The sequence below is a fragment of the Camelus bactrianus genome, chromosome 9, assembly GCF_048773025.1.
Source record: "Camelus bactrianus isolate YW-2024 breed Bactrian camel chromosome 9, ASM4877302v1, whole genome shotgun sequence".
In the NCBI taxonomy this organism is placed as follows: domain Eukaryota; kingdom Metazoa; phylum Chordata; class Mammalia; order Artiodactyla; family Camelidae; genus Camelus; species Camelus bactrianus.
Window position 1 is genome coordinate 29479328 of NC_133547.1, and position 20978 is coordinate 29500305.

The window sequence follows — 20978 nt, forward strand, 5'->3', positions numbered from 1 at the left end:
GCCTGAACATCTCAGCCAGCCAGAGACAACTACAGCCGGGACACCGTGAATTTACCGAAACATTAAAAAAAACGACCTGATAAACAGAGTCACGTTTTTATTACTATGACAGTGGTCACCTTTTAATTTATTTTAACAAACAAAAGATTTTAAAAGATATTCTGGGTGGAGGCCAACGACTCACAAAACAAAACCGAAGAACAACAACAACAAAAAAAGATACTGGTTTATGTGCTCGGTTTTGGAAGCCTGTGGAGTGCAAACTGTCATGGAGCCAGTTTAATATAACTGCTTCCTTTACGCTGAAAGGATTCATGAGGGACTTCTCTGTTTCCATACAGGAAATAAAGCCTGTTGTGTCTGAACAAAAACTAAAAAATATTTTTCTGTCTACAATGCAGAATACTTATTTAAAAAAAGCTGTAGAACAGGAAATGGAGCTAATCATACAAATTCTATATTTAGTTCTAGAAGAAAAATATTACTAAAATCAGTCAGAAGATAACTTGCAGGTAGTGAGAGATACTTCTGTACAGAAAAGAAATTTGGAGCACAGAGGCACACATAGTGGTTTATTAATGTTTGTTTTATAAGAGCAACTTCAGTTTCCTCACTGGTTTATTTATATATATATATTTTTACTCTTGACCACCAATAATTCTCAGGATTTTCAAAAGCTTTTTACAATAAACATGCAGTTTTTTGTTCTCCATTTATAATAAATATTGTTGCCTGTAAAATTCTAAAGAAGTAAGTTGTCATTCATCAAACAATTCGCCCAAGGTACACAGATTTGGGATATTTCGCCTTAAGAGTCGGCCACTGAACAATGAAGTAATCGGAGAGGTGAAACAGAATCCTTCCGGACAGGGATAAATGTTCCACTCGGCAGATGCTTTCAACGTAGACAATGATCACTTTCTTTATTCCTAGTATTCCAAGGAGGAGGGCAGATACACAGATAGGAACACATGTTCCTGGTCCGTTACACAACACCTTGAAAAAAAAAGTGGAAGGTCAAACAAAACCACAGAATACTTCTCGAAATGAGGCATTTTAAATTAAAAACAGTCAAATCTTAGGGGGGATTTTTTTTTTTTAAATTCCAAGTCTTCAATTATTCCTTGTCAAGATCCAGTCTGTAGCAAACTAACGCACTTAGGAGCCTTGTGGGGCTGTGTTGTGGCTCTCCTGCTTACGAGCTGTGCTACCTGGGGTAAGTCACTTCCCCTCTCTGTGCCTGGGGGCCTGCCCTGTGCTCCGGGAGTCTAGCCCAGTGCTTGGTGCTCAGCCAGCAGCCAGGGGATGGGTGCGTGTGCCTCTTCTCCAGCTGCTTTGTGGATCTTGAATGTCACAAAAATAGACAGAAAATAGATCAAATCAGCTGTGATTCACTGTTTTCTCATGCAGCAACTTGTTTGAGTTGATTTTTTAAAGTAATCTTTATGACAGCTGGAGGACCGACATAAGATGTAGGAGAAAATGTCTTTAAACGACACACAGAATATTGTCAGACGTAGAATCACTTGGGAGTTCAATTCAACACACGGGATATTTGAGAGAAGGCTAATGAGTGAGATTCGCCCTCAAGAGAATTTACCCCATCCTTATAATCCAGAGAGTTTTAATGCTTTTGAATTTTGCTTATTTTTGTAGAAAGCTGCTGGTTAAAAACAATTTAGGTGGTGAATCAAACAAAAAAAAATTAGAGTAACTACAAATACTTTTTATGTCTTTTAAGAAAATGAGAGGAAACCTATTTCACAGAATTGTTGGTAAGATAATTTATCATTGTCAGAAGGAAAAAGCATTTTGCACAACATCTTAATTACATGCTCATGTTGACTGAATTAGTAAAACAAAATAAAGCGTTTTTTACTCCACAAATCACAAAATAAGAGATTTGTGTTGTCTGTGTGTGCCCACTGGGCATCACCTACAGTGTCACACGATCGTTCCAGCACCAGGCCCACAAAACTTACCAGACATCAGAAAATCTTAGAGCTGAAAGGGTCCCCGAAATACTGCTCTAAGCATCCCAGCATTTCAGGGACCCTCCCAGACATACATCTGTCGGGGCGGCAAGAAAGGTGAGTGATATAAAGGTTTGGTAAAGGCCATCTGATCTAAGCTCCACCCTTCCTGGAGCACCACTCACAGAGTTTTGGGATCAGAGAGACTAGCCTGTTTCCTTTTCAGTCTTCCTTAGATTCTGCCTACAATTTAACCCTCTCGCTGGTCTTACGTGAAGAACTTCTGTCCAGACTTTCTCCTGAATTACCAGCTACACAGCTGCTCTCCAGGCCAGTGCCCTTTAATCCGCACCGAGTGGCCCCTATGGCCTTGCTTCACAGACCCTCCAGGCAGCGTAAGAGAAAGAAAATGGGACAGGCAGTCAGGGAACAGGGCTAACCAAGCTGCAAGCTAGCTCTGCGCCCGCGAACAACAACGTGACAGTGACTACCACCTCGGCGCTCACCTCCACCACTTACTAACCCCTCGCCGTGGCCGGGCTCTGCACTGGCCACCTCACGTGTCACTGCACTTGATCCTCACAGCAGCCATCTGAGGCAAGTCTTCGTGTCTCTCTTTGTAGAATAGGAAATGGAGGCACAGAGAGGTTGGGTAGTTGCCTGCTCACACGTCCAGGAGGCAGCGTTCTGCTGCCCCTGGTTACTCTTCTCCCATGTGGCTTGGCTACCGTACGTGGGAAACAAAGACTAGACGAGATGACTTCCTGTCAGCGCCAGGAGGCTACAACTGTCTGAGTCTCATTGGTTTCCAGTTTTGTCTTAAGCCTAAATTACAAGCTTACTCTGAATCCTTTCAGGGTTTAGAATTCTAAAAATCCAATCGAGGCAAGGTTTTTCAACAGCGGCACTACTGACATTTTGGACGGGATAATTCCCCGGGGGGGGGCAGTTCTGTGCATAGTAGGATGTCTGGTGGCATCTCTGACCTTTACCCACACGGTTCCAGGAGCCAAGATGGTCAAGAATGTCTTCAGGCATTGCCAGACCTCCAGCTGAGAACCTCTGTGTTCACGTATTCTCTAATCCTTGGATTATCTGTGTTGCCTCTCTCAATCTCTTTTCCATAGTACAGAGCCGAATAAATCTACAGCTAAAAAATAATATGAAGGTTGCATGTTGGATGTTGAATGCCACAAACACATTCTCATGTTTGTTGCCTTTCTTAAAAAAAGGAACACGTGTTCCTTTCAGTATCTGGTCGGCCCGCTACAGGCAAGCTGTGAACGCACTGATGATGTCTGGAGGCAGGAGGGGAAACGACTGGGCACTGGTGGGAGATGCATTAACAACCTGCCACAGATCAGAAGCAGAGACGGTTGCAGTAAAAGTAGAAGTGAAAGGTATTCTGTTTATCTCTGTTGCATCTCTATTTCCAATACCTCACTACAAAAGTACCAGGTATGATAAAACCACAAAAACCTAAACCAAATATTAAAAAAAAGGGGGAAAAAAAGCGCAAAGGAATCTTAAGGAAAACTTAGGCCAAGAGAAGTTTCCTTTAATTAAGCACAGGTTTTAAGTCTGAGTTTTACAGCAGCCTACGCAAAAAAATTAAAAAACTGTGGCTATGGCGTTTCCATTGTTTAACAAAGCATACCAGAGGGACTTATTCCAAGCGCTGAACAAAACAGAAGTGTTTTGAGACAGCCGGGGTTGCAGTTGTCTTTTTAATTTTTTAAAAAACACAGAAATATTCTTTATATTTATGTTTCTTAAAATACAAGTCCTCAGTAAACGTGGGTGCATCGCTCCTACTATCTCTCTTCCTCACACTCTGTAAGCTCCTTACGAGCAGGGTCCCCTTCTAGGACGGTCTACTCTCTGCACCTGGAACAAAGCAGGCACTCAGTCCTGCGGAAAAGAAGGAAGGAAAGGAGGGAGTGATGCTGAGAGGAGGAAGTCCTTTGCTTATTACCTACCAAGTGAAATAAAACACTCCCTCTGCCAGACTTGACCTTGTCAGTAACTTACCATATACATTTTTCATAAACATAATGGCTGTAACTGGCAGCTGAAATTTTTTTTTTTTTAACCATGCGACGTCCATCGCCTTGTCCTCAGGGGAACCACTGTATCCCTAGCTCGCAACTTAAGCGCTTGAACAGAGTTGACTCCACACTCAAATGTAAGGAGAGGACCTATGACTCCAGTCTGACCAGTCAGAGCATTGAATTTCCCTGGCGAAACTCATCCGTTCAGGGCAGAGCACAGCACCCAGGGAGAACCCACAGGATCTGGAGGGACTTTTGTGGGGCTGCTGAGGGAGCGGTGCCTCTTCTGCTGTCCTGGAACCCGGGGAAATGTGGGCCTGGCACTGTCAACATCTATCCTGCCACCATGTAGACAGCCTGGGAATGAAGCCATCGCCGAGCAGAGCAGAGCTGAGCGATGAAGACAGGCCAGGTCCCAAAGGTAGCATTTAAGATCCACGAATCCAGCTATGCCTGAAGGAAACCAGATCTGCCCCTAGACTTGCCAGATATGTGAGGGAATACATTCCATTTTTGTTTAAGCCAGTTTGAATCAGGACATCTGTCACTAGCAATAAAAAGCATCCTAACTGACACAGCCCTTTATTTTGTCTAACTTCCTGACTCGTCTCTGACTGTCTGCAGCGCCAACCAGTAGGTGTTCATATGTGCCTGTTGGATGAATTAACAAATCAATAAATAACTTTCTCTGAGAGCAGGAAAGCCAAGAGATGCACTAAAGATAATATAAGTTATGGGCCTAGAAAACAGAAAGAGATCAGGGCTAGTAGAAATATGAAGTCATGAGGGTAGATGAGCCAGATCACGGATCAAGAATAGTTCCAGGAGGACTGTTGTTCTGTAGATTTGGGTCACCACAGGTCAAGTCCTGTCAGCTGAGACAGGACATCAGCCTGCATAAAAGAACATATCTACCTTGGGTAGTCTGAACTTAACTCCGAGCCTTGTAGGAACCCCATACGCAGAATATGGGCTAAGACCTGCCAGGGTCCTGGGTTGGTTTGAAGGGTCCAAGACCATGAAGTTGACGGCGATCCAAGAGAGAGCATATGCAGGTGAGACAGAAAGCCAGATGGAGAGTCGGATTAGGGCTGCGACCTGAAAAGAGTGGACAGAGAAGTAGAGTCCACCTCGGAGGCACTAGCTTGAAAACCAGACGTTTGGACAGCCTTTTGCTGGTGGAGGTGGAGGCTGGAGAAAGCTAACGAAGTGCAGGAACACAGCAGCAAGCAAGATTTCACTGGGCGTCCAGGGCCGAGGATGAAACTGCAGAACTCGAGCCCCCTGTCAACGCTGAGCTGGCTCAGGCAGGTAGTCTCTGTGGAAGTCACCAGTTCTGTCCACGCCTACACTTCTGTGTACAGGCTGCTGGTTCCACTATGTAGACAGGTAAACGGGGAGATGAGGAAGGGAGTAAACACCGAGTGCAGGACGAGTTAGGAGACACGGGAAGAAGAGCTCAGTCGTAGGCTGACTAGGAAGCATCCCAGGTAAGGTGCTTTAGAACGCGCCTTCATACTTCAGAAAATAAGAAAATCACAAGGTCACTTGGCTTAGCCTATGCCCAAAAGAGTGTTAAAAATGATGAAATAATCAACATTATTTCTTGCACCCAACAAAGCTACAAAGATAGAGACAGAGACAAAACTTTCAGATCTGGCTAAGAGAAAAGTAATGGAAACCCAGAGGTGGCTACTTCAGTCACTCACTGGGCTAAAATACAGGAAGGGAAGATTTATAGAATGGAGCGAAGGCTCTGTATGTGACATAAAGATGTGTGACGATGAACTGGTGGTAAAGGAGGGACTGATTACATAGAAAAATGTGAGTTCTTCCAACACCAGGAGAAAAGAGTAAGAATTCAAGAGTATTTAGTTTGAGATTGGTTTGGGTAACACTGTACGTTCGGAGGACATGACAGAGGGTAAAAATGGTGGCGCCCTCAACAGATTTTCTTTTAAATATTTGTAACTTTCCAGCTCAATGTGGAAAGTACAGCTAAGCTTAAAGAAGAAAGTAATCCTTCTAAGGTCATCAACCTGCTACATTTTGGCGTATTCTCTCCCAGTGTATGCCTTCAGATACACGTTATATTTTACTATAAATACATTCATATATGCAGACGCGTAATTCTGAGCTCACATATAAATACTGTAAAGCTTTTTTCAGTTATATTTTTGTGTGTTGTAAAAGGTTTAAAAAATTCATGATTTTAATGACTGCATATATGTAATCCTGTAGGTATCTCATGATTCATCTAACTGTTCCTTGTTGTTGGAAATTCAGGCTGACTTTTTTTTTGCTATCCTAAGTCATGCTGTTGTGAATATTTTTTACATAAATCTGTGACCCCTAAAGTTTCAGTTTTGCGTTAAACTGTGCTCCAGAATTCTTGCTGAGAGGTTAGAAGAAACAGCTTCAAGGACATAAGGAAGTTGTAGAAAGTTTAATAAAACAACTGTCCTGAATCCAGGATGGGCCATGAGGCCTTTCGTTTTGTTTTGTTTTGCTTTGTTTTGTTCCTGTCTGGAAACGGAGTGCTTTCCCACCGTGTGAGCTGCGGCAGCAGGCAGAGCCCATCTGTCACGGCACAAGTGAGGTACTCCTTTCTGGGTCCCCTCTACAGCGCATGGCTGGGCCTGTGACTTGGCCAGATGTTTCTGCCCAGGCCTGTCCAGCAGCTAGCGGTGCAGAGATGCAAGGCCGGAGGAGAGGCTGTTCCGATGGCAGAGGTGCCATTGGCAGTCTGGCGTCCGGTACCAGCGGTGCCAGCCGCAGGGCTCACTGTCCGGCAGGGGTGGCAGCAGTGGCCCCTACCCTCCAAACCAGCTCTGAGGCCATGAAATTCCGGCCATGGTTCTAGCTGCTCGGCTCCCACCCCGTCCCCTTGAGCTCTCTAATCCTACTTCGTTAACTCACCCAGTAACTCTGAGGACTCTCAGCAGCCTCTGCCTGAATTCTTTTTCTGTCTCATCAGCCGGAGTGGATTTTTATGGTTCATTACCAAGAACCTGATGGGTACGGCAAGAACAAAGACTTCGGGAGCAGCAACTGCAGAGTCAGAAGGAACGGATCGTGCCAGGGCAGTCACAGGATTTCCTCAGGCAGGGCTCAGGGGGCTGCAGGGCGAGCGCAGGAGGAGACAGAGTGGAACAGGGACGCGGACCACGCGGCAGAGAGCGGGGAGCGCCCCAGCGTGGGGAAGGCGGCGCCCGGGCCCTCGTGCCAGGGAAGAGGGGCGCAAGAGCAACGGGCTGAAGTCTCACAAAACTGGACGCAGAAGCATCTGAGAGTAGTCAGGCGAGCAGGGAGGCAAAGGCAGGTGGTCTGTAGCACGGAGAGGCGACTGTCAGAGGGCGGGGCGGGGTGCAGCCCGAGCGAATGTCGCGCTCGGTGGAGGCGGACAGCGGGGGGAATGGCCGCGCCGCGGCCGGGATGACGGCGTCGCCTGGCGCACGTCGTGCTGCACCGCAGTTCCTTTTTATGGACATTTAATCATCTGAGTAGTCACATTTAAACAGGAACATCTAACCATCCAGACCCAGGGGAAATAACCAAATAAATCCTAAACACCAAAATCACCAACTATTCATGAACTTCGGGGTCTCTTACCGTTCTGTTGCTGGCGCACAGAATTTTGAGTTGTCATCATTGTGTGTGCAGCATTTTGAGGCCTGCTTTTCCAATCACATCACCACTTCCACTCCGTGTTTCTACACAGGCACCAGCTGCTTCACTGCTTGAACACGTCCCAGTCCACCTGGCCACTTCCCTACTCCTCTTTACCCAGGCATAGCCCTCATCTTCTTTTAAACCATCGCAAAAAGGTAAGTAAGTTATAAATTGTTTTTATGTAGGCTAGTGGCTTATGTTGTAAAGACACTGAATTTATTGCTGGCTCTTCAAATATCAGTTACTTGTACTTTGCTTGGTAACAACTCAAAAAAACTGTTCCCAAAGTAAATCAGGCTCCTGGACCCAATTCCAACATGTGTGTGTATGTGTGTATGTGTGTATGTGTGTATGTGTGTGTGGACTTCCCCATAACACATAATGCTCCAGACACCAGGGACCATTCTACTAACTCAATTCTGACACTATCTACCCGGATTCCACAGGTTAATGGCTTAGTCCCAAAGACCGCCCTCCACTCTACACACTTGTCACAAGCCCAGTTGTTACCTGCACTTCTGACTGACAGGCTATAAGTCAGTTGATTAATTTGCTAGAATGGCTCATAGAACTCAGGAAAACCCTGAGCTAGTTTAATGGATTTATTAGAAAGGATATTAAAGATACGAATCAACAGGCAGAGAAAGAAATAGACCAGGGCAGGGTATGGGCAAGGGTGTGGAGTTTCCACGCCCTCTCAGAGTGTGCCATTCTCCCTAAGTCTCCACGTGCTCACCAACCTGGAAACTTTCCCAACGCTGTCCTCTTGGGTTTTTATGGTGGCTTCGTTACATAGTCACGATTGATTAAATTACTGGCCATTGGTGACTGATTCAACCCCAGGCCCTCTCCCCACCCCAGAGGTAGAGGTTGGGGATGGGTGGGGGTGGGACTGAAGTTCCAACCCTCTAATCACATGGTTGGCTCCACTGGCAACCAGCCCCTATCCTTAGGTGCTTTCCAAAAGTCACCTCATCCAATTAAACAAAAGACACCCTTATCGCTCTCAGCTCTTAGGAAACTCCAAGGGTTTTAGGAGCTGTGAGTCAGGATTTATGGACGAAAACCAAATACATATGAAAAATATATTCTGGTGACCTGAATGACAAAACATATATTTTTCTTATACAACACATAATCATATGATGTAATCAAACAAAGAACAGTAAACTTCGGTCCTGCAAGATCCTGCCCAACTGATGGGTTCCTTATACTGACACATCAACACTGTTTACTCCCATTCCCACCAGAATATTCCTGCTCATGTTGGATTCACATAATCCATCAAGAGGCTGAACAACATGGTGCTGTGGGCCAGGGCTTTGCAATCCCATAGATCTGGGTTGTCTGCTTAACAGCAGTGTGAGCAGGGACAAGCTGCTTATCCAGTCTGTGTCTCAGTTACCTCATTCATGGGTTCATTTGGTCAAGAAATACAGAGCAAAAATGATATGCCTGGTACTGTTCTGGGTAATAGGGATACATTAGTGAACAAAAATCCCTGCCTTCACAAAGCTGATATTCCAGCGGGCAGACAGAAGATAACAGACACACGGATGAAGAGAGAAGACACACAGGAGAAGAGAGCACGGAGATGTGGAGGTCAGAGAAGACCTGGGAGGAAAGTGACTTGTGAGCCAATAACTGATGAAGTGGTATGATATTCTGGGTAGATCGGACGGTAACTGGGACAAGAGGCAGGAGAGAAGATGATGCAGATTTTGTGGACGGACCACAAATCAGGGCCAGTGAAGGGGTCTGGCAGGTTGGGGAGGCGTGGGAGCTGGAGACAGATGATAACTTAACAAAGCGGTTAGGTCTGGGGGAATCTCTGTGTCAGGGGCTTGAACTTCTCGTGGTGAACAAGGTAAACAAAGATACATATAAAGGGCAAGATAAGACTGGTTCCAATGGTCCTCTGGGGAAGGAGAGTTGTAAGATCTAATGTACTGTCTTCTCTGGGCATAATGGTAAGGAAGAGAATGTCGGGTGGGGAATGCTAATCTAACCAGAAACAAACACAAACACAGGGAAAACAGTATCTTCTTCACAGCGCTGCTTTGGAGCTAAAAGAATACATGTAAAGCATTTAACACAGGGCTTGCTTGGCCCATGGGAAAAATTCAGTAAACGGTAGCCATTATTATAATCCTCCCAAAGTTAAAGTAGAACGCCTGTGGCATTTTTCAGACTCTGAAGGGCACTGTGTGGCCCCAGGCTGGCCCCTCACTCTGTCACAGGCATGGTGCTGAGCTGGCACGAACTGTTCTTGCCTTCAGAGGGTCCCTTACAAAGTAACCCAAGCACCCATTTTGATCTCTTCATCTTCTAGTCCTACTTTTTGCTCTGCCTGATCCATTCCAAATGATGCTTATGTTAAAAAAAAAAAAGTGCCAGAAGGAGCCTGATAACAGGAAGGGTGCCTTCTCTTTTCCCCCAGATGGCAGATGACTGAAGGCTTCCTGAGCGACCTGGCTCTGGCTCTGTGGAGCTGCAGGAGTGCACCTGTCAGCCTGGGGCCAAATGGCCCCGGAAGTCGGTGGCCCTGACATGGTAAACGAGCCGATGACCTGATGAATAAGCCCGATCTTGTTCATTTCCAAACAAGAGTCGGCAAGTCTGCCCTGGTGTGGGAAACACACTTCCCAGCCTTCTGTGACCACCCTGATTTGCTGGGTTTGGGCTGAGCTACAGGGGCGGAAGCTAAACAGTGAGAGACACACAGACAGCAGGCTCTCTTCTGTCCTCCCCTCCACAAAAGGGATGTCCGCCTGTAGTTTCAGCGCGTGCTACCAGGAGGCTGCAGCCCCAGGGCTCCACGCAGTCTGGGCACTCCACCTGCGGCTCCTCCGGCCATAAGAGCAGACGAGGCAAAGGAGCTCAGAGGTCGCCAGTGCCCACACCTGGCTGGCATTTTATTTCCTTGCCCTGCCGGTCCATCATAAAAAATAAATACACAGATAAAATTAACAACTTAAACATTTTTTAAAAATCTGAATTGCTAAGCTGTGCCTACTTCGCATCATCGCTAAGGATCACTGTCAGGCTAAGCACACACAGTTTTCCTGACCTTCCTGGCTGATTCTCCCTTCAGTTGAGGAAACCGAATCTTTTGGTTTTCCTGTTCTCTGGGCCAAATGGTCAAGGTGACGACTTCCTGCCTTCTCAGTCTTTTTTTGTATGTTTTCATTGTATTTTCAACCCCCTGAAATGTTTTCGCGGAGGTCTCTGAATCCTGGTAACCCAGGACTTTTCCCTTTTGTTCTCCGCACGTTGTGTAGCCAGTGGCTCTCCCAGATGCACCGTTTGTTAGTGTGAGACGCGGTCTCAGGAGCCAATCCGTGCCCTTCCGAAGGACTGGGAAGACCTGACGTTCACGGGCACCGAGCCTGAGGGCGGCCTTCTGCACCATCACCTCACTTAAACCTTCCAGCGGCCTCCCGAGGCGGGTGTCGGTGCCCTCATTTTTTGGACAAGGAGACTGAGGCCCAGAGAAATACGGTGACCTATGAAAGCTCACACAGCTTAGACTTCAACTAGCTTTAGAAAACCAGCCTGAGGCTCTTCTGGCCCCGTCCCGGTCCTGCACCTGCCAGCCAGGTCCAGGACTATGTGACGGGGGGAGGGGGGGCGAAGGCCAGGCAGGCCCCTGGGCAGAAGCGACACAGGGAGTTTGCCTGAAGGCCAAATTCTGGCAACTGTTATTAATACTTTATAACTTTCTTAGAGAAATCAGTGGCAGCCTATATACACCATTGGACTAAGATAGATTATGAAAGCTTTCCAGCAGATACAAAGAGGGGGAAATGGTTAACACTTTCAAAAGAAAAGGGAGTGCCCTTTCTGAACAGGGAGACTTGGCCTGAATTCAAAGCAATTACATAAGCCTGGCTTCTGTCAAGGCCTCTCCTAAGTGGGTAAGTGGTATTTCTTCATGATCCCGCCCTAATTTTTTTTACATGTACCTACATATAAATTTTCTATCTTGCTGAACCAAAAGCTAGTCAGTGGTTTTCCTTAGATAATTTACACAGATTATTTTAAAAAGGCTTATAACTTTTTTAAATAGAGGATTATCTAGTTAAAAGGCTTATGATTTTTTAAAATAGAGGATTATCTAATTCCTTAATTCAAAGTCAAAAGGCTACATGAAAACACTTATATGAGTTTCTGAGTGTATGTGCATAAGAGAGAGACAGAGAGACATCACATATACTCAAAGACAGATGCTGAAACAGAGGCAAGAAGACAGAATTCAACAGACTGAGACGCATTAAGGAGCTGTGCCTGGCTGTGGTTAAAGAACACCGTACTCCAGAACCGAGCTTAGATTCCACACCTTAAATCCGCAGTCAGGTTTCTTCAAAGAACACGTGCTTTACTCCATGCATTCGGGCATTCAGAAGGGGTTTTCTGTTAATTGTCCCCTACACATTTATCAGAAGCCCAGCACTGTGCACCTGACTCCATCAGTAACTTGCAGAAGCCGAATGACACCCTTGTCAGAATCAGGCTGTGTTCTGGAGGTTTTTTACTGACATTGAGTTTAGCTGCGTTTTGCTGGGTGTGTTTGGCTGTACGAACCACTCTCTCTTCTTATAGACTGACACACAGAGGCATTGGTAGGAACTGAGAGAAGCAGTGGGTTGGTCCCACTTCTGTTCAGAGAGGACCCCTTAAACCAGCAGTTAGAGAAGGGACTCCATGTAAGTATTTCACATTCACTCAGCGGTACTTGTCAAAGATGCAGATTCTTTCCAAATCAGAATCTCTGGGTCCAGGGCCCAGGAATATGCATTTTAAACAAGCTCCCAGGCGATGCTGGTACAAATTTGAGCTTGGAAACCTCTGCGCTCTGCTCACAGGAAAGGGGCTGGTAAGCTTCAGAAGTGTCGCCTCAGACACATTCATTCCTGCTAAATGGGTCTGGGTGCGCTAAGGAGAAAGCAGTGGGGGGCTGGAAACGTGGGGGCTGGGGAGCCACCAAAGGCCAGTCTCTCACTCGTCCTGCTCCAAATCACTTTGGGGACAAGCAGCCCCACTGAACTCAGCCGGAAGAGCTTTCCGGTGAGCCTGAGCTCCCCAACAGCAGTGAGAACTGCCAGAAACTGAGGCTCTCCGCAGGACGCCCCTCCTCGGCCCCGCGGGCTAGACTCAGGCATCATCTCTCAGAGAGCACACATCCCTGGGAGGGGTCCTCTCTTAAGGACTGGAAGTTAGCTCCTTAAATATCTGTGAATGCTTTAAAAATGACTAGCTGACAACATTCTGAGGGTAAAGTACAGGTTACAGAGCTGGCCCTGAGGGGTTGGAGGACAGAAAGGGACAGTAACAGGGACGGGCAAGGCGGCATATCTTCTGCCACTAAAAGGCCTCTTAGCTGGCAAGGGGCCCCATCCCAACTGTGCTGAAGGAGCATCTCTGCAGACCTAGGGAAGGGTTTGCCTCATGCTTCTTGGCATCACAATCTGGGTTTTTGGGGAGAGGAGGGCTGGACAAGCAGGGCCTCAGTGGTAGGGCCAGTCTGTCGGCAGCATCAGAGTGAGTCCTCCGCCAGAGGCATCTTAAGGGCAGGGCAACAGGTTTTAATCCAGCAGGGAATCTGGGAAACATCTTTCCTGACCAAAAGCCAAATTTTGTTAAGACGAGATTCTTAGCCATTATGGACAGGATACCAAAGCTCCAGGTTTTCTAATTCAAATATGGAGCCCCCTGTTTCTTGAGACAAGTTTCTGTCTAACTGTAAACAAGATGGGGTATGTTTGAGGCATTGAAAGTCCAGGTAAAGGGCAGTAGTGAAAAGGACCCTGGAGCCAGAACACCTGGGAGTGAATCCTGGTACCACCACGTCCTACCTGCGTGATCTCAGGGTAGTTACTTCACCTCTCTGTGCCTCAGTTTCCTCATCTGCAAAATGGGGATTCAAGCAGTGCTTTCTATAGAGCATTATAGTGAGGACGAAGTGAGGTAAAGTCTGCACAGCACTAAGAACTCAGCAAGTCTCTTAGGTGTATTTGCTGTTATTTTTTTAGTCTCTCTGCCTAAGACTGCCTCACGACAAAGACCAAAAGAGGGGTCTTAGAGCTGAAGAAGGAACAGAATCCCCGTGTCATCTGCGTGGCTGATATTCTTTCAGGATCAACAGCGGCCCTATTGACTGAAGTGCAGGCCTCCCTCCTCCCACAGACCCCGCCGAGGGCGCTGCTGGGCCGCGGTCCAGGCGTCTTCTGTGGGGGCAGTGGGTTCTCAGGTCCTCTTTCAAGGGCCTTTCAAGGGAAAAAGAGGTGGGATGGAGGGAGGATCAACCTCTGTCTTTCTGTACAGTTCAGCTAACAGGGCAAATAGTGTACACCGAGCTGCTTACTGGTAGGGCTGCCCAGGGAAAGACTGAAAATAAAATTCTGTTCAAGGGACAGTCCATTCTAGGGTGTAAAATGGAATTATCTTCACGAGGATTAAATCATACTTCCTGAGTGTGACGGCGCGTTTCCAGGGAGTGTAAGCACCGTGCAGCCTTTCATGCCACTCGGTCATTGTCACTCGTGACTCCTACCCCCACCGGCTGTCTAATGCCATTCAGCCTCCCCCCGCCCGCCCACCGCCGTCTGAGTCTTTGAAATGGAGAGCTGGGTGCAAAAACAAAACCAGGCTCCCTCTGGTCCGGGGAAATGTTGGCAAGAGGAATTCTGGAGGGGAATTGGAGCAGGGCACTCACACGTGACAGATGCTAACTTTAAGCCTGATGTCAATTATAATCAAATGTGTTTAAACATCCATGTTGTAATTCTAGTAACGACCACGAGCCCATCACTGTGGGTTGTCTCATCTGTGTGACTCTCTTAGGAAGTTTGCTCATAAATTCAGCAGTTGTGTCCCAAGCAGAAGGGTGGCACAGTATAACGACTACAGTAGAGAGGCTGTCGTCTCAGGCTATCTGGGTTTGGATCCTGTCTCTGCCACTTAGTGGCTGTTAGACTTTAGGCAAGTCAATTTTTTCCGTTATGCCTCAGTTATCCTGTCTGCAAATGGGGAGAAAAATGGAACAGGCTTGTTGTAAGGATGAAACAAATTAATACTTGTGTAACGCTTGTAAAAATGAATAAAAATGGCACAGGGTTGTTGTAAGGATTGAGGATTGAACGAGTTAACACGTGTAAGGTACGTAACAGTTAATAAAGAGAAACTCAATTAAAATTGAGTTGGGAGGCCAGAAGGCTCTCACGCCCTACGTGAGACGATGGCAGAGCCCAACAGGAAGAAGAAAGATTCCTCTTCTTGCCTGGCAAGCGCTCACAGCTCAGCCAGTCAAAAACCACTATTCTTCGAACTCTCAATTCCTCTGATGGACCTTTTGTTTACTACAGCTCTCCAGCTTCCTTTTTCCCTAGTTAGAAGAGTTCTTCTCTCAGGGAGGGTATAGCTCAGTGGTAGATCACATCCTTAGGATGCACGAGGTCCTGGGTTCAAACTCAGTACCTCCATTAAAAAAACAAAACAAAAAACAAAACAACAAAACAACAAAAAAACCCCAACTTTTCCTCTCCTTCTGCCCTGGTGGCAGGGACTTGCACATCTCACATAGCAATTCTTTGCTGATCCCAAGTAAACTCATTTTTTGCTGGAGAAATAACTGGCAGTCTATTTGTTTAAGGTCAACAGGTATTACAATGACACCTGGCATTTTTCTCGGCACTCGGGCCTGGGAAGATAAGCAAGCCACTGGGGAGCCTACAATCTCGAAACGTGGCATTGCATTCAGTCCCTATCAAGCATTTTGCATAAAACAGGTGCACAACAGAAGTCTTAGGGGTGCAATTCTTCTGCTTTTCCTAAATAAACTAAAAAAAAAAAAAAAAAAAAGCCAGGGGGAACCAGCAGAAACTGCTGATTCACTGTTGGTCAGTTTAATATCACAAGATACCTCAGAAAAAACAATGGCATACATCCCCTCTACAAATCTGAACAAAACCCTTTCACAGTATGTCATTAACGAGTCCCCGCTCCAATACTGAGTCTTTAAAAACGGTGAAATGGAGGGAAAAGCTTTAGTCTTTAAACAGATGGAGAAAATATTTTTTCATTGTTTTATGTAATCCCTTATAAAACTTGAAGTGCATGTTCCCCACTGATATGCCCAACACTGCTCGGTTATGAGGGGCACAGAGTGCTACGTCCAATTAATACAAACTGTCAGGCAAGCTATGGAAACAGAAGGGGGAGAGAGGAACACCACAGTCTGTTCTGAAGCCGTGAAGTCCTTCCCTCCTCCTTCCCCTTCCACCTGGCAAAAGTATTCACTGATCTGATCTTGTTTACTGTTTTTAGATCCTTGTTTTAAAATCGCAAAGTTCTGTAACATCCTATAAAAACAGACTGCAAGGAGAGAGCCTGTCGTAGGCACTGAATTCCGTCCATCCCGCCCAATGAAAGAATGCGATATAAAAACCCAAAGAAAATAAAGATGTAGCTCATAATACAAACCCATCTAGCTTAGTATCCACTTAGATACTTCTGCTAGATCTGTTTTTAGAAAAACTGAAAGGAGGCTTCATGTGTTTTGTCACGTGACTGGTTAGACGCAATTATGCGTGAGGCGGCAGAACCTGCCTCATCATGGCATTCTTGAAAGCGGTCCCCCAGAGTGCTCAACACGCTGACCTATTTCCTCTTCTGTCCTCCTTTTCCCTCCCCTCTCTTTCCCGTCAGTGGCAGGCACATCTTAGTGTTACGCCACACCTGCAGCTTTAACACGCCGGAGGGCCCCCTCTCCAGCTCTCTCCCGGGGGACTGGTCCAGCCCATCTCTCCTTCGGCTCCAGTGTCTCTCTCAGGCCAGATTCCCCATGTTAACCCTCTAATCCTGCTGGGGAAGGGCCTCTGGCAGCACCGCCATTTGAAATCTTATTATTTTAACTTTAGAAAACAGTCCTCTTACCAGATGTATTTCTCCCTTTCCCCTTCTCACCCAAACCCTGTCAGTTCTACTCCTAAAGCCTCTTAGAGCTGCGCACTGTTCTTGACCTCCACGGTGTGGTGGGGGCATCTCCCCTCCCCCAGGCTCACCCGGCGCCTCCTCCTGGCTTCCCCAGCCTCACCCCCTCCTCCCTTTCGCTCTCAGTGCTGCTACATGACCTTCCCCTAAAACACAAATCTGACCATGTCAGCACTTAATCATCAGTGGCTTCCTGCTGCCCTCAAACTAAAGTCCAAACACTGGTGAATTAAAGGGTTTCTTAAAACCCAGTAGCTGTACTGCTTTTCTTCATCATTGTGGTTGCAAGGCTCATCTGAATTACTTTCTGTGGTAGCAGAGACACTCACGAGTATGGCTCAGGTTAACAGAACAACAATAAACGCGAGGAATCAAGACATACATCCCTCGTGTCCTAACACGTACTTGCAGCCTTGTGCTGTGCCTTGGTGACCCTTCAGGTACGACCAGTTTTTAGTTCTCAAGTAGACTTAGTTGTCCCAAATGCTTTCTTTGTCCAAATTAATGAGCTGTGTAACACATAGACGCAAGGACTGGAAAAGATCTGCCCAGTGTGCTCACTGGGAATCAAAAGCTTTAGGACCAGTATTCCCACTTTTTTTTTTTTCCTCTAAACAGGAATGAGAAGGAGAAAAATGACCAAACTCGGACTCAAAATGAGAAGAGAACGAGAGGAAAGAGACATTCCAAGTCACTGAAGGACCAGTTCCACTCTAGGCTGGTCCTGGTCAAAGAATGGCAGCAAACAGGTACTCGTGTTCTTTGTAAGCAGCAGCTGGTTTCATTTTAGCCTCCAGAGCCACAAGAAGAGAGAGGTCTGACTCTTCATAGTTTACAGGCGAGGAAACAGACTAGCAGTATTTATTTTGCCCACGAGGGTGATCACCAGCTTTCAGTTAGGACAACACTCAACCCCCCTGCTTCCCCAGAGGGAAGGGAGCGCCCAGGTCCCAGGAGGGCGGAGTGAGGTCTCTTCTCTCTCAGCCCTGCCCGCGGGGAGGACAGGCCTGCCCATGGGGACCTGAGGAGAACAGACTGAGGACGTGCGGCTCTGCCAGGCCCCCAGGGCTTTCTCACTCTCTTCTTTCACCTGGTCTGTCTCCAGCATCTACCCCCCATGCCTGGCTTGTGTGCTGAGGAGAGAAGAGAGGCAGCCAGTCGTCCAACTGAGAAGAGAAGTAAACCCGTGGTGGCTGCACACAGTAGCCACACCCTCCACTCTGGCTTTTATCAATGGATCACACTAATATTTTCATTTCTATTTGCTTATTTCTCAGCTGGTTGGGAACATTAGAGGAGAACACAGAGGGCCATAAACCAGCTCCCTAAAAGCCAAATACAAGGCACATAATAGGTACTCAATAAATACATGTTACATGAAAAGAATGCATTTGTCCCAGGCCACACAGGTGATAAGCAACGGAGCAGAGACTTGAATCCACGTCCGACAGGAAAGCCCAGCGTTTCCTACGATTCCACCTCAGAGCTTCTTGCAGATGCTCTAGCTCCAGGCTTCAACTCATACTTCAGCATGGTTGCCAGCAAACTGGAAACAAAGGCTGGTGTGGGCCACAACTATCCTGAAAGCACATGCCTGCCTAAGAGCCCAGCTGATGACCTAGTTCTCTACTAGGGACTAGGGACCAGCGGTACTGGCTGTGCCTCCAGGCAGGTGGAGCGGGACCTGGGGGACGGGGGAAGCACTGGAGGTGGCTCCAGCAGTGCCTGTGACAGGCAGGGGAGGACAAAGGCAGGCAGCCAAGCAGGAAGCAGGATGTGCACAAAAGGGGCAGGGCAAGGGCCTGGGGACCAAGAGGAGAAAGGCCGGCAGGGATGCAGGGGGTGGGGGATGGGGAGGAGGCAGGGGAAGGAAGAATGAACAGAAAAATCCCAGGAGAACAAAAGGCTGCAGAGACGGGAAATAAAAATATGTCTGAACAAAGAGTAGAAAGCAGAGACAGATAAAAAAGAACAGGAGGAAATCTCTTGCTATGAAAATAGCCACAAACTGATTTTCCATTTCACATCAGGATGATGAAAAGGGAGGGCTGGTCTGGGTGCCAGCAGCCTTCAGGAACCAAGAAGTCAAACAGCCAGGTTGAAAACAGTTTGGGGAGCCAGAGGATGACAAGATTCCTCCAGCAGGCAAAAGCGAAATTAAAGGAATGACAACATCTTCCACGCCTTCTCCCCACCGATCCCCCTCCGGTCACAAAAGAGCGGGGAGCTGCTTGGCTGGCAACTGGGTATGAGCTCAGCGGGGACCCAGTTCTGACTGAGCTAATATAGTTGCTTTTGAAGAGTATCTGGTAGAACTCAGGGCTGTGTGGTCACAAACACCATATAAAAACAGGGTCATCGCTGTCTTCCCAGCAGTTTTTTTTCAGTCTGTTTAAAGGCCGGGCTTAGTCTTTTTTTCCCTTCACAGAGCAGCACACAAAGCATTCTCTGACACACTGCACCCACTGCAGATAAAAGTGCTTAAGTGTGAGTGAAAGCAGCAATGTGTAGAGTGACATTTACTAGCTGCAAACAGTGAAATCAGAGAGCTCCAGTTCACCGAGATTAAATGTCGGGCTTTCAGCACTGAGCAGAGAATTAGCTATGGAAGTTTTTAAAATTTAGGATTTAGTTTTATACTGCAAACAGCCCTTAAGACTTTTAAAAGCAAACAATTGAATTATAAGCTGAACACGCACATGTCTTTTGTACTGAAGGTGAGGCAAGTACAGGACAGTCACCGGCTTTGGTTTCAACCACACCGGGGCACTCGCTGGTCTTAACTGTTCAGATGAATAAGAGAAAGGTGACATTCCCCACACTTCACATTTTGGGAAATACAAGTCAAAAATCCAAAACACAGGAGTTTTGGGGCACATAATTTTCCATAGTGGGCATGGACTTTACCAGCCCAAGGGTTTTTATGTTAATGTTTCAGAATGAGTGCTTTTTATGCACCTAAAGAAGGTGGGGGAGGGGAGAACTGATCCCTTTTTTCTTTTAAGAATATTTTCCATGGATAAATTTATGCATGACAGAATTGGCTCTAACTGCCAAATATAACATCCGTTTTAACGTGACTAAATAATAAAATCTCTGCATTTGACAAGATCAGCAGTCCTTCCTTCCTTCATTCAAAACAGTTAGTAAACACCTTCTCCATTATGCTTCCGAGGAGGTGCTGGACAGACACAAAACCGATGGACATAATTAACATTTCAAGTTTTGTTTTAATTACTTTATAAGCAGCATATTATCCCCAGTTTACAGATAAGAAAACTGGGGCTTCCAGAGATTATGGACTCTGCCAAAGACCATAGGACTGCTAAATCACGTAGGATTCAAACTCTAGCCACTGACTCCAAAGCCTGAGCACTTAACTTCTACTCCAGGAACCCTGTCTGGCAGAGACCACAGGCACATGAACAAATAAAGTTTAACGCAAGGAAGGACACAACAAAGATGAACAGAGACACAGATTGAGTAATCCTGTTTCTGGTCTGGGACCCAAGGAGGAGACAGTTAAGCTGGGTCTTGATGCACGAGGAGTTCTTCCAGGTGAAAAAGGTAACGATTACTCTAGGCACAGGGAGCTACAATACCAAAGCACGGGGGGCTTGCACGTCTGTGCAGAGTTCACTGCGTATCTGAAGGGGGATGACCACGGAGGCCAGGAAACAAGGATCTTATGATCGCCTCCGTGAAGCTATAAAGGGAGGCCGGAGCAGGGGAAACGGAGAATGCCAGAGTTAGGAGAGGCAGAGGCGATGGTCCATGACCTGCAGGGTGTGCACAGTGAGGGAGATGATTCCATGGCTGCTAACTGCTGTAAAGCCTGGGAATGAAGGCGGCGAGACGGACTGAGGAGCGGGTTAGAGAGGAGGAACACGATACCTGAGGTCAGTTTTGGAAGAGCTGAGTTACAGGTGCGTGGGGGTATCTGGGCATCCTCTCTCCTACATTCTCTAACAAACACTGGGTGCTTTTCATACCGGGTACTAAGGACGGTGAAAGAGAACAAAACAGAGCCTTGCCTCCTCGGAGTTCATGCATGACACCAGTCTGGCTTCCCTGAGACGCGGAGGGTCATTGCGGGTTGTTACAGGGCCGGACCGGTGCTGTCTGCACTTAGCGGATGGGCTGTGGGAACAGCAACACTGGGGACTGGTTCACACAACAAAGCAGTACCCCGTAGCCCACTTGCCATCCCCTGGGTGACAGTCCATTTGTAATTTATAATTAGCTGAGAACCCAATTCTGTTTTACATAGAAAGACAAAAATCTTCTTTGC

The 20978-nt window shown here is 46.8% G+C and overlaps 1 protein-coding gene across 1 annotated transcript in view; it reads right to left on the bottom strand.

Annotated features, from left to right (window-relative positions):
• Nucleotides 1–557: 557 nt before the first annotated feature.
• ALG14 (ALG14 UDP-N-acetylglucosaminyltransferase subunit) overlaps nucleotides 558–20978 on the bottom strand; it is a 79044-nt gene continuing 58623 nt past the window's right edge. Inside the window, exon 4 of the mRNA XM_010950422.3 lies at nucleotides 558–996. Within this exon, the coding sequence (XP_010948724.2) occupies nucleotides 766–996 (231 nt within the window). The 3' untranslated portion in view covers nucleotides 558–765. The remainder of the gene's footprint in view (nucleotides 997–20978) is intronic.